This window comes from Mastigoproctus giganteus, chromosome 2 (genome assembly GCF_048544385.1).
Source record: "Mastigoproctus giganteus isolate SK-2022 chromosome 2, ASM4854438v1, whole genome shotgun sequence".
Lineage (NCBI taxonomy): Eukaryota > Metazoa > Arthropoda > Arachnida > Uropygi > Thelyphonidae > Mastigoproctus > Mastigoproctus giganteus.
The window spans coordinates 258,191,648-258,206,484 of NC_143576.1; the positions used below are offsets into that span (position 1 = coordinate 258,191,648).

At 36.5% G+C, this 14,837-nt stretch overlaps 1 protein-coding gene across 5 annotated transcripts in view; it reads left to right on the forward strand.

Moving 5' to 3' along the window:
- Positions 1–14,837, forward strand: part of LOC150090413 (uncharacterized) — a 137,910-nt gene that overhangs the window by 70,923 nt on the left and 52,150 nt on the right. For all 5 annotated transcript variants that reach the window (XR_016548097.1, XM_090389874.1, XM_090389878.1 and 2 more), the window contains exon 4: positions 3,141–3,377. Coding sequence is in view for 4 of the 5 variants with exons in the window: in XM_090389874.1 (XP_090246000.1) it covers positions 3,141–3,377 (237 nt within the window). In the remaining variant the exon portion in view is untranslated. The remainder of the gene's footprint in view (positions 1–3,140; positions 3,378–14,837) is intronic.

Below are 14,837 nucleotides of genomic sequence, written 5' to 3' on the forward strand. Positions count from 1 at the left end.
ATCATTGACTAAATGGGCACTCATTATTGGCCTGGTACTCAGGGTTTGTTGCACAAGGAGTCGTCTTCTTCATAAATGCTTCAAGAGGTGTTTATTTCTAAGATAATCTTCTCTTTTCTTTATAAATTTCAGTAGCATGCATTTTTTAACGGAACGCACAAATTGCAACTAACAAGATTTGCGCAGAGTAACAAGTTTACGACGCTTAAAAAAAAAAGAATGAAGTAAAGATTCTGAAAATTTATTTATGTTTTTTATACAATTGACTATTTCAGTAAAGGGGAAACACATATCACCCTAATAACCTAAAACACCACACAATTCCAGCTATCGATATTTTCACAAATGCAATAACATAGAGTTTACTACCTGTTTATAATTGCTTGCAGTAACAGAAAAGCCCAATAAACCAGAAAGTGCAAATTGTTTTTATTGTTTTATGGTCGTGACCTCCAGAAATGTGCTTTAGAAAAATATCACAAAGCCATTCAAAATCGGTTCTTATAACAGAACATATGATAACGATGAAAGTGTAGTGTGTTTAATGATTCGAATTGGTAACTAATACAATTTACAATGTGTTATTGGGTTCATTACGATATTTTCACGATACGATGGTAACGGATTAATATCGTAAAGCGGGGTACACTGTATTGTATAGCTACACACGTGATTTGAAATGCGGTATTTATGAATGTTTAATGTTTAACATTCCTTTTTTGCAATTAATATTTTCGATTTTGTTGATACTTGATACTTGGGAGAGAAAAAAAAAATTGTAAACCCGGTAACTCATAAAGCGAGAACTGCCTGTGTATATATATATATATATTTCAGTATCAAGTTTTATCTCCTTCTGAATTATGTTATATTAATTTCATGTCTCCTATGAAGGTTTAGGTTATATGTATTAAGTTAAAATGTTACGTTTGTAAAATCAAAGTATTTATAATAGATAATAAATTTAACTATCTATTGCCACCTACGTGGTTCGAACAACTCTCACGCCAGCTATCTATGCCAAATCACTGATTCTAAAAGCTCTATTAATATTATTATTGCTGTACGTTATGTCTACATGACAAGTTAAATTATTAAAACACGTAAGCAGTGCTATAATTTATAGTTTATAATCCTCTGTTGACACTGATTACACTGCTATAAGTTACGTAGAAACTTCCAGTATCTGCTATACTGATACGAAAAACAATGGCAGCAGATTCGATTCGAATGCTACTGTCAGTACAATGTCGGCAGAATCGACTCTGGTTTTTCTATGCAATTACAAAGCCAAGTAACAAATAAATGCACCAAATTAATCAGAAAATCACAAAAGAATAGTAGGTAATCCTGCACTTTAGTGTCGTGTGTCACAATCAGCCTGCAGGTCACTGCCAGCTCCAACCTGTCGTGAATTGTATTCTGACGGAGAAGTTCTGACTTGCTGAGCATGTGTGACATGCTCAGCAATATTATCACTATGATTTAACGTTAATTTGAATTAATATATTTGATGTATTCTTTATTTAATGCTTATGTGCTTTGTTTTATGCACACTATTATAGTACATTGTATGATGATGAGTATTCTGCTCCAACCCTGGGATTTATATAGGTTATATTCAGTGGTTTGCTTATTTTGTTTTCTGTTCAATGTATATCAGTTAAAATAAAATGTAGTAAGTTATTATCCTATGCAGTGATAGATAAAGCAATATAAATGTTAAGGTTTCATTGTGAAATCTGGCATTGCTCACATTATAAAAAAATGAATGAACTTTCTGAGAGGGAGGTTAAAGAAAGCATCATCTTATTATTAAGAAATGAATTATTTCTTTTTATAGTTATCAAATATGGCTACTATAGGTTCTCTTATGAATGCTCTTATAAGTTTTTGCTCATAGTGTTCATAGAGAGCTTACTTTATATCAAAGCAAAACAGAAAGGGAAAATCAGACTGGAAAGATGATGCACAAAATAAATTTAATTGGGCTGGACTATAATGTAATGTAAACAAATTCAGTGAAGTGTTTGTTTTTAAAATTCGAGGAACTGTAGTTTAACTTTAATTCCTAATACACGAATGAACACCTTGAAGGAATCATTTTGTTTTTTAAAGAGATTGTTTTACAATATGATGTACTTTTCAATTGAGTTGCAGATATTGCTAGAAGTATCTTCAAGTTCTCATGAACCTTCTATATAAGACATTATCCAATAATGTGTCACCTAAAAATTTGAATACACTTCTGCCCATAAAAATTACAGTCACAGCATTGTCGTTTACTTTAATGTTAGCTGGCCTTTACATCCACAAAACGTTCTTCTCTCCCCCCCCTCGCCCCATGTGCTCATTTCATGATATTCCATTACTTATTATTTTCAAAGTACCTTGAATGATATCCATCATACTCTTAGCCTTTTGGTAATCCTTGGATAGGTTATATCTCTTTCTAATGAGATTCACTATCTGTGCTTGGCTCTTTTCTATGTTAGTTATGACTCCTTGTGTGACTTATGGATTTGAACTTGAAATCTGAAGTGATTGGAAGCTTTTAGAACATTATGTGAAATTTTACAGGCTCTTAAATATCATAAATGTATATAGACTAGAATATAGTTGGCAAATTTGATAACAGAATACACAGCACTTTGTGTGCGACCCTTTCATGTCTCAGCTTATAATAGGAAAAGATGTGAATAACAGAATTCTTTATATAATTTATATTTCTAAAACAAATTGGACTCCATACCCATTTTTAACTGTGAATTATAAATATATATCTAGCAGTGAACTCAGATAACAATATTGTACAAGAAACCTTGAAAGGCATAATCTGGTCGTAGTAGCCCCATTATCACTAAAACACACAAATCAACAATACAGTACTTTGAATAATATAAATAAAAAAACTTGAGTAGAAAACTGGCTGAATAGCAATGGAGCAAATTGTGCACTTTTCTGAATATCGAATCTGTTGACAGTATCTCATTTATTCATATGTAATGTCAAAAAAAAAAAAAATAAATAAATAACATAAAATTCTTTACTGATTGGGTAGAGTTGCTTTAGATGTGTAAAAAAAGTGTGGTTCATCATAAAAGAATTAATGATGTTTAAAATATTTTTATAATATTTAGGCAGAGCAAGTAAAGCAGCTATTATATCCACACAAGAAGACAACTACTATTTATGATCCTTGGTCAGCACTGCAAAGGGACAGCTTTGGAGCATTTGACACCTCATTTGATGAGACTGCTGTTAAAACACTATATGGGATCCAGCTACAACAGCTAGAAAATCTTATTATACAACAAAAAAGATCTCAAGCTAAATTAAAGGAACAACTTAGAGAAGCTGATGAAAGATATGAAAAAGTAAAAATAATATATATTCTTTTTAAAATTCTTATTAAAATTTTTTTTATTTTTTGAGTTATTCATTTATTAATTTTTGTAGGTACACCAGTAAAATGATTCAAGTTTCAACTTTGGTCTCAGATGTCTCAGTTCATGTCTCTTAATGTTATCGATCAACAAATAAAAATAACTGTTTATACATTTGGGGGGTCATGTACAAGGAATGTTAACAATTTCATTGTTACAAAACTTTCATTGTTACAGGAGGGCGCTGACTCTCTTTAAAAATTACAGCTGTGAGTTACAGGCTCCGAAAAAGCGATAAGTGTTTGCCTTTTTATTTACATAATTGTTATTTTATATTGTACTTAATACGTAGTCTTATAGTTATAGTTACGCTGGTTATTTTTATTTTAATTTAGATAAAGAGTTTTTGTGGATTACTACTTAATATACATAAAACTGTTATTCCGTTCGAATCTTGCAGCCATTGTTTTTGTATATAGTGGTAGGGAATTCAAATTTTTAATTGAGGTAGCTCTAATGCCTGCCAGGGGCAAAAGTTGATGACGTTGTAGAGCGGATATCATCTTTTAAGGGCACAAAAGGTGATATAGTTGTACACGTTGGCACTAATGACATTAAGAGTAGGAGACCGGCGGAATTACTTGACAAGTACAGGTCACTGATGAAAAAAAGCCGTGAATTAGGGTTGAAATTGAAAGTGTCTGCAATTCTGCCCAGACACGATAGGAGGGAGTATATGATGAGAGCCCTGTCAATCAATTCGGCCCTGGAAAGATTGTGCAGGGCTTAAGGGGTAGAATTTTTTTCAGCCTGGTCTGTACTTGTTAACAGGAGAGACTGCTTCTACAGGGATGGGATACACTTAAATAGAAAGGGTGCAAGAATGTTTGCTGATGCTATCGAGGCAATGTTAGGTGGGTCGGAAAACTGCTAGATTGGGGGGATACAAGGACTAATATATTAACAGTAGCCACTGGCAGAGGTGAAAGTGATTCTTGCACTGCTTCTATTGGAATGAGCCGCAGCCTGGAAAATAAGATGCAGGATATTTCAGAGACTGCTGGGAATCATTGGGGTACAAGTAAACACATGGGTTGTGTTAGGGTAGCTAAGAAAAAGAACAGGTGCATGTATACTTGTGTGTACACCAATGCTAGGAGTTTAGTAAATAAATTTGATGAATTTGAGGTATTGCTCAAAACATCAAAGGCAGATATTGTGGGGATTTCAGAGACGTGGTGTCACACAGATATAAGAAATGCAGAACTGGAATTTGGGGAGTACAATGTCTACAGAAAGGATAGGAAGGGAGGAGGGGTTATGCTATTAGTTAAAAAACACATAAAATCCAAGGAAGTGAAGCCAGTCGACATCGCTGGACAGTGCAGTGTCGAGTCAGTTTGGTGTGACATAAGCATTGGGAGATCAAAATTGAGAGTAGGAGTGTGCTATAGGCCTAATGACTCTGATGAGTAAAATAAGAAACTGTTCGGAGAAATAGAGTGGCCCAGTAAATCAGAGAGTCTTATAATGGGGGATTTTAATTTCCCAGATATTGACTGGAATTTGGGGGCTGGTCACTCACACAGTAGCAAGGCTTTTGTGGATTTATTGGATGATTGTTTTCTACATCAGCATGTTCGGGAGGCAACTAGAGGGAGTAATACTCTTGATTTGATTATCAGTAGTGATTCTTCATGCATTAAGAATCTGCAGATAAATGAACCACTTGGTGGCAGTGATCACAGTGTGCTGAAGTGGGAGTTACTCAAAGAGGTAACTACCATTAGGGGTAAAGGGAAGGGGTATTGCTTTCGTAAAGGCGACTACAATGGACTGAGACAGTATTTAAATTCTATACAGTGGGATCAACTGATGATATTGCCAACAGCAAATTCAAAATGGGAAGCATTCAAAGAACTTATCGTGGAAGCTACTAGGCTTTACATACCAACTAAGAAATATTGTTCAAGGTTTAGGCCTAAATGGTTGTCAGATGAACTAATGAGGCATATGGCAGAGAAGAAAAATGCATGGGATACATACAAATTAACACGTGACACGGACGCCTATGATAGATACAAGTTGATCTGTAACCAAGTTACAAAGGAGGTTAGGCAGGCGAAGGCAGATTACGAGAGATCCTTGGCAAGGGATGCGAAGAAAAACAGCAAAGAGTTCTTTACTTATGTAAACTCTAGAAGGAAGGGGATGAATCAGATTGGTCCACTTGAGATCGATGGGTCAACTGTTGATGACCCTGCTCGGGTAGCTAACAAACTAAATGAATATTTTGCATCGACATTCACACATGAGGAGTTATTCAGCGAGGGGAATGCCAGAGGTGTATTCAACTCTAGCAGTAAGCTAGAGAATCTTGTAATAACTGAGAGCAAAGTGGAGGAGAAATTGTTGAAGATAAACACAAGAAAGGCACCTGGGGTGGATGGGATCTATCCAGTTATATTAAAGGAGGCAGCAAAGGAGGTAAGCAAACCCTTAGCCATAATTATGAGAGCTTCCTTGGACTCAGGGGAGGTACCCATTGACTGGAGATGTGCAAATGTGACCCCAATTCACAAAGGAGGATCAAAGGCTGACACAAGTAATTATAGACCTGTGAGTTTAACTTCTGTTCCCGGAAAATTAATGGAGGCACTGGTGAAAGAAGCACTGCAGGATCATCTAGACAAGACTTCAGTTATAGCTAGGACACAGCATGGTTTTGTTAAGGGGAAGTCTTGCCTGACCAATTTGATTGGATACTATGATGCAGTCACAAAAGAACTGGATGCAGGGAATAACTTTGATATTATATACTTGGATCTTAGAAAGGCTTTTGATACTGTTGCACATGGAAGACTGCTGCACAAATTGGAGCAGTGTGGCATTGGAGGCAAGTTGCTGCTATGGATAAAGGGGTGGTTGAGGGGGAGAAGACAGAGAGTGGTAATCAATGGACACTGCTCATCGTGGACTAATGTTATTAGTGGAGTCCCTCAGGGTTCAGTATTGGGGCCTTTATTGTTTTCTGTATTTATAAATGATATTGATGATGGTATATCAGGCTTAATGTCCAAGTTTGCAGACGATACGAAGGTTGGCAGGGTTGTCAAGGACACTACTGACACTATGCTGCTGCAACAGGATTTGGAAAGGTTGAGCAGATGGGCTTCGAGGTGGCAAATGAAGTTTAACATTGACAAATGTAAAGTACTACATATGGGAAACAGCAACCCCAGAGCAACGTATCAACTCTGTGGTACTACACTGACAGTGGTAGAGAATGAAAGGGACCTGGGGGTGGTGGTGCAGGCAGATATGAAGTTCTCTGAGCAGTGCAGACGAGCTGCAAGAGTAGCTCATGGTGTATTGTCAATGATATATAGGAATTTTTCTAGCAGGGATAAGGAGGTGATTATTCCCTTGTATAAGGCAATGGTCAGGCCACACCTAGAGTACTGTATACAGGCCTGGAGGCCTCATTTCAGGAAGGATGTAGAGCTGCTGGAACGAGTACAGAGAAGGGCAACTAGATTGGTGAATGGGACAAAGGGGTTCTCTTACGAAGAAAGGCTTAAGTTTTGCAAATTACAGTGTCTGGAAACTAGGCACCAGCGGGGTGATCTGATAGAGGTGTACAAAGCCTTGAATGGTTTGAGCATGCTCAATGCTGATGGGATTCTTCCTCTAGCTCAGAAAAATCACCTGAGAGGGCATAAATTCAAATTGAGGAAAGACAGATGTAGGATAGATGTGCGGAAATTTGCCTTTAGCCAGCGGGTGGTTGGTGGGTGGAACAGACTTCCATCCCTTGTCGTGGAAGTTGATAGCCTAAATAAGTTTAAGGCTCAGCTGGACAGGTATTTCGAACGAACAGAGGGGTGAAGTGGAAGTGGTTATTTTTATTTATTTATGTTACTTTTTTTTTTTTTTTTTTTTGGCTGATGCTGCATAAGCTTGCTTTCTTGCATCAAATGCCTCTACTAATGCTAATGCTAATGCTAAAGTACAGGTTACTGTTGAACAAAAGCCGAGAATTAGGGTTGAATTTGAAAGTGTCTGCAATTCTACCCAGACACAATAGGAGGGAGTATATGATGAGAGCCTTGTCAATCAATCCGGGCCTGGAAAGATTATGCAAGGCTCAAGGGATAGAATTTTTTTCAGCCTGCAACACATTTGTATGTGTTGCATCTGATGCTTAAGTTCTGCAAATTGCAGTGGCTGGAGACTAGGCACCTGCACGGTGATTTGATTGAGGTGTATAAGGCCTTGAATGGGTTGAGCACGCTGAATTCTGATGGGATCCTTCCACTTGTTCAGATTACGAACCTAAGGGAGCATAAATTCAAATTAAGAAAAGACAGATGTAGAATAGATGTGCGGAAATTTGCCTTTAGCCAGTGGATGGTTAATTGCTGGAACAAACTTCCATCTGTTGTTGTGGAAGTTGATAGGTTGAATAAATTTAAGGAGGAACTGGACAGGCATTTGGGGGGAATGGTGTGATTTTTTTTTTTTTTTTTTTGCTGATGCTGCATAAGCTCATTCACATGCCACTACTACTACTACAACAACCACATGTATTCAGCTGACAATGGTGGTATATATGCCTGCAAACAAGCATGCTATCACATGATCATGCCCAGCTGCATAAGTTAGCATATTAGTAGTGGAAAATGATGCAAGAAAGGAATCTTATAGAGCATCAGCCAAAAAAAAAAAAAAAAAAAAATGAAACAAAGAAAGAAAAACACTACGCACCTCACCCATCCCTCCACGAATTTGTCTAGTTCTTGAATTTATTCAAACTACCCACTTCTACAACAACAGATGGCAGTTTGTTCCAACTATTAACCACCTGCTGGCTGAAGGCAAAAAATAATCTATCCTGCAACCATCCTTCCTTTAAGTTTATTGTTTTCATTATACTTTACAAATTAAGTACTATCCAAGTTTTAATTTAGGGGGTATGTAATGTGTAAAATAAGGAAGTTAACCCTATCTATCTTGATAATCATGTACAATACATGATTATCAAGGCAGATGGATATTAAGATAGATAATTGTATGCACCGATTTCAGTCCTTCAGCAACTTCTGGAAGCATGCCTGATAGGCTTCTTTTGGAATTGCTAATAGTTGCTGTGATATGCTCTGGTAAAATAAAAAAAAACTTAAAAAAAACACAATAATAATGAACCTCAGGAGGTAAATTTAGTGAATATAATAGATTGAAACCTCAGTGATGGATTGCAAGAAATTCTTGACTGGACAGCCGTGAATGTGTTGGTGCATTGTTATCATGTGAGCACCAATTCACTATGCGCCTCCGTAGCCAGGTGGGAAGGAGCAGCAGTGCGTAGTACACACTTCTTGATTCAAGCTCATATGCTTGCTTTCTTGCATTACATTCCTCTACTACTACTAGATCAAGGGTACTAGCAATTGAATCACTGGTTTTTGAAGTTGGTGGTTGTGGCCAGATTGAGGATCGTCTTTTATGGACAAGTGGCATTCTTGAAACTTTGAACCACTGAAAAGTCTCCAGAAAACATAATATTCTTCAGTAGCTGTTTTTAATATTTTGTAGGTGCAGCACTTTTCATAATTGGAAACAAAATTCAATGCAAATTCCACTGCTCAGTAAAATTCATTTTAAATGTTAATTTCATTCATTTCATGCTCATTCATTTTAAAATGTGATGAAACACCTTCTTTTCAGTGCATGGTAATTCAGATTGGCTGCACAAGTGACTCATGCATTACTATATTTAGGTGAGGCATTGAATGTGTTGCAACTTGCTACTATGCCGCAATTTAAAGATATAAAGTCAATCCCCAAACATTTTTATCATGCCTCATATGCCAGTCCTTATCAATAGAAGGGAGGAAAACATTCTTATTACATTGGTCAAAAAAATTAAACCTTTTTCTTTCATCAAAGATGTAAATACTTTTCTAAACCAGTTTTGCATGCTGATTTCAAATATTTTCTCCGGTTTTTTTTTTTCTTTTTTTTCTATCTTGTAATTTTTGTAATGCAACTGCTAATAATATTGGTACAAGTTAATTAAGATGATTTCATTGCAAAAGACACGAAAACCGGTTACAGTTACATTTTAATCACTTTTACAGCCAATTTTAAACACAGCACTTTGTACACACATTTAAAATAATACAATATGCTATCATAAAAAAAGCTAGGTACAAGTTAAAAATGTTGTGCTGATAATTTCCTTTGGTATACTTTGTCTGGAGTGTCATGGATACAACATCCGGCAGTAATCTACCAACATATGTTCAATCTTGGTAGCAATTTTCCATTGGTTTTTGGGAAAGCAGTCTAAATGCAAATGCAGCAAATGAAGTTTCAGCAATATACAACATCTCATTTCTTTATATACATTGAACAGTTTCTGAACTCCATTTTTGTGTGTGGGGAGACCTGTGGTTACCCAAAACGTTTCCACAAAGCCATTTGAAAAGCTTTCAGGGTTTTAATTCAGATACATTGAGGCATTTTTTTAAAACTTTTAAACCTGTTGAAGCTTTCTGATTTGAGGCCCCACAGAGATTCATTTTCATGGCACTGATATTTGAAGATTTCTCACTGAAGTGATGGAATCCTCTTGAATTCATCTTACCCATTGCTTTTGGTAACTCTTTGTTAGGCCAATTTTAATGGGTCCACTAGTGGACTGTACTGCACACTACTGGTTCATATGTGATTCTTTGAGGCCAGTCATATCTATTGTATAATGGTTTGCAGTAGAATGGCTGTCTTATAGGTGGCGCCTCCGTAGCCAGGTGGGAAGTAGCAGCAGTGCGTAACGCACGCTTCTTGATTAGACCGGGGTTCGATCCCGTCACCACCAAATACGGGGATGCGGAAAGATCAGGGAATGATCACCGCATATTCCCGGAGCAATATGGCCTTAGTTGCTAATGCTCCTGAAAACCAAATAACAAATAACAAGCTGTCTTATAGGCAAGGGGGTTTACAAAATACTGTTGTTTCCTATACAATACCAGTGACTGTGGTCACTATCGATATTCCATTGATGAATACTATATTGAACTGCTTTGAGTAATTTCTTCGTATTGTGGTTTGTCTAACTTAGATGAACAGAGTAAGAGAACAGCTTTAAAATTCCACTGAGAAGTTGATGAAGAAACACCATTAAGATGTAATGTACTCGTGAAAATGCCCTAAAAACTCCATTGATATCATGACAGTGTTCCCTGTCACTAAGCAAGGATTGTGAATGAATGATTTGAAGAGATGATATCAGAATATTGCAGAGTCCAACCACCCCAACTGAACAACTTTGGGATGAATTAGAACTTGGAGGACAAGGCCAAAATGGCCCTCTTTATTAAATGGAGATGACAAATGTTTTACAGCTCTAAGTGATACTGTGCTTAACTCCTCTAAAAATGCAATTTGCATTTTTGGTGGTAATTTACTTAACTCCTGCTCAAAAAATATAATTTGCATTTTTAGAGCAGGAGTTAAGTAAATTACAATGTAAATTCCTGTCAAAAAATGCAATTTGCATTTTTAGAGCAGGAGTTAAGTAAATTACCACCAACTTTCTAACAGAAATTAATAAAAAGGCCTCCACTAAGCATTGAAGCTGTCATTACAGACAAAGGCTGGCCAACACATTCATTTCTTTGAATAAATAATTGTTTTATCTAAATAATTGGCTTTTAGGGGAATAGTATATATATCTTTAAATTTAATATTATGATGTTTATTTTATTTGAAATATATGGTATACCATATATTTCAAATAATGAAATTTATGGTAGACTATGATTTTTTCAACCCCCCCCCTTTTTTGTTCTCCCCTTAGAGGGGAACAGGTATCCTGTGTGTTATCAGACACTCAGCCTAAAACACTGATGGATCCAATATCTCTCTATTACAGAAGATTTAGGAGAAGTCCGGTTGGCCTGCCTCCCTAAAATCCACTCATGCACACCTTCTCGATGGTAAGCCCTGTTACGTCACTTAGGTGGCAACGAACGTGTAGAGTGGTTCTCTTCAAGACGCCTGGTCAGCGTGAAGAGGAAAAGACCAAACCCTCCAGCAATGAGAGCACAACAATACAAATGGCCCTCAATCCCCAGCAGCTTTCACTCTCCCTCTTACGGCAGCGAGAGGATCAGAGTAGAAGCAGAGGGTGCTAAGAATCTCTGGGTACGACCAGGCTGCCATGCACGGAAATTGAACTTGGCCTGTTATAACGTACGATCACTCATCGGTGAAGACAGGATATTAGAGCTGGAAAAGGAATTAGAAAATGTGAATTGGAATATCATCAGTTTGGCTGAAACAAGAAGACAAAATGAATCACTTATAAGTTTATCAAGTGGAAATCTGCTGTACACCAATGGAAACAGTGAAAGGAGTGAAGGTGGAGTTGGGTTTCTGGTCCATAAAGATTTTAAAAACAACATTTTGGAATTCAAAAGTACATCACCAAGGGTGTCAAGACTAATATTCAAGATTTCTAAGAGTACAAGCTAAAGATTATAATGATTTATGCACCAACATCGAGCCATGATGATGAAGCGGTTGAAGAAATGTACACTGAAATTGAGAGTCTTCTAGATGAGCAGAAAACCCACTACACTATTATTATGGGGGACTTCAATGCTAAGGTTGGAAAAAGGCAAAACAGCGCAGAAAGAGGAACTATAGGAAATTTTGGAATTGGTGAAAGAAATAAGAGGTGAAAGACTTGTGGAATTTGCAGAATCTCAAGGACTGTCAGTAATGAACACTTTTTTCAAGAAAAGGGTGAACAGAAAGTGGACATGGAAGAGTCCAAATGGATTAACAACTAATGAAATCGACTTCATCCTCACTAACAGAAGATATATTGTGAATGATGTTACCGTCCTGAATAAGGTAAATGTTGGAAGTGATCACAGAATGGTAAGATGTACACTTGATATAGATGTAGGAAAGGAAAGGAAAAAACTGACTCGAGTAAATAATACAAAGGTCTTTGAAATAACAGAGGAGGAGAAAAAGCAGTATGTACTGGAACTTAAGAACAAGTTTGAGCTTCTGCAGACTGCTCAGGACCAAGATATCGACAAGGAATATTACAACTTTTTGAAAGTGATAAAGCCCAAGAAACCTATAGGGAAACAGAAATCCAAAGAAGAAAATATTAGTCAAGAAACACTTGTCATGATGAACCAAAGACGGCAAATGAAGAGCAAGAAAAACACCGACAGGGAGAAAATTGAGTATACTGAGTTATGCAAAGCCATTAGAAAGAGACTCAGAGAGGACATAAGAAGATTTAACACAAGAAAAGTAGAACAAGCATTAAGGGAAAACAAAGGATTGAAATCAGCAGCCATGAGCAGTAATACAGAAAGACAAATGATACTGAAACTGAAGAATAGCGATGGTGTACTTATAAACAGCAGAGAAGGCATAATTCAAATAGCAGAAGACTACTATAGAGAATTATACAAGGAGCGAGGGAATGATACCAGCAGTGGGGAAGATGGATTGCAAAGTAGCAACACATACGACATACCCGATATTCTTCCTGATGAAGTAGAACATGCATTGAAGAAAATGAAGAATCGGAAAGCCCCAGGGGAAGATGAAGTTACTGTAGAGTTGTTAAAATTGGGAGGAAGAGACATAACACTAAAACTGGCAAGGCTCTTCACAAAGTGCATTAGAAAAGGTGTGATGCCTAAGCAGTGGAATAATGCAATCATAGTTTTGCTGCATAAGAAAGGAGATAAATCAGAAATTGGAAATTATAGACCAATTAGCTTGTTATCCCATATCTACAAGTTGTTCACAAGGGTCATTACTAACAGATTAGAAAGAATACTTGATGAGAATCAACCGAAAGAGCAAGCTGGCTTTAGGACAGGATTCTCAACTATGGATCACCTTCACGTAATATCACAGCTAATGGGGAAAGCAAATGAATATAAAACACCATTATGCCTGGCGTTTGTGGATTATGAAAAGGCGTTTGACTCCATACAGCATAAGGCAATGTTCCGGGCACTGGAAAGACAAGGCATAGATACACCATATATTATGATTTTGAAGAAAATATATGAGAGTGCTACATCCTTTATTAGACTAGACAAAGACAGTAGGAAATTTAAAATCGAGAAAGGAGTTCGACAAGGAGACACAATATCTCCGAAGCTGTTTACTGCTGCCCTTGAGGAAGCTTTCAGAAGATTAGACTGGTCGCAGAAAGGAGTCAATGTGAACGGAGAGTACCTAAACCATTTACGATTTGCAGATGACATTGTGGTCATAAGCCACGATCCCAAAGAATTAGAGGAAAATCTTAATCAGTTATGTACAGTTAGTAAGGATTTTGGACTAAAGATGAATATGGCTAAAACAAAAGTAATGATGAACAAGTATGCCACGGAAAGGGAAATAATGATTGAAGGAGCAGTAATTGAAAAGGTGGAGTCATATACTTATCTGGGACAAGTTATTAGCTGTAATAATGATAAATGGCTGGAAGTCAAGAGAAGAATAAATTTTGGATGGATAGCATTCAGGAAATATAGTCACATACTGAAGAGCAATATCCCAGTTTGTCTGAAACGTAAAATAATGAATCAATGTATACTCCCCACCATGACTTATGGAAGTGAAACTTGGGCACTCACCAAAAGAATGGAAGAGAAGCTAAGAACTACACAGCGAAGAATGGAACGAATTATATTGGGAATCAGACTGTTAGATAAGAAGAGAAACACATGGATTAGGCAGCAAACTCAAGTAAAGGACATTCTTATCAAAACTAAAGAACTAAAATGGTCTTGGGCAGGACACATAGCTCGAAGACATGATGACAGATGGACTAAGAAAATAACAGAATGGTACCCAAGAGGAGCTAGAAGAAAACCTGGAAGACAAAGGCGGAGATGGATAGATGAAATTCATGAGTTTTTGAGTAGTAAATGGATGGCCAGTGCTCAAAACAGAAGGAACTGGAAAGTTGCTGGAGAGGCCTTCATCCTGCAGTGGATTTAAAATGGCTGATGATGATGATTTTTTTTTTTTGTAAATGTATTTTTATTCATTCATTTATTTTATTTTTTTAAAATTCATTTTTATATTAACAGTGCTATTAATATAAACACAAAAATGCAGAAATATTAATATAATTGAGCTTTATTATGTTAACATTTATTTAAATTTTCTTTTTTTAAATCTGTTTCTCTTATCTATTTAATCTTCTGTCATTTTGACTGTAACTCATAGTGTACCATTTATGGTACACTATGAGGTACAGTCAAAATGACAGAAAAGTAATCCTTGACAGGATTACTTTTGGTGATTAAATTGAGATATTCTGTTTACTTTTATTATTATTCCTCTTTAGTAGTTCTTGGCATATATTTTAATAGAATTCATTCATTTGTT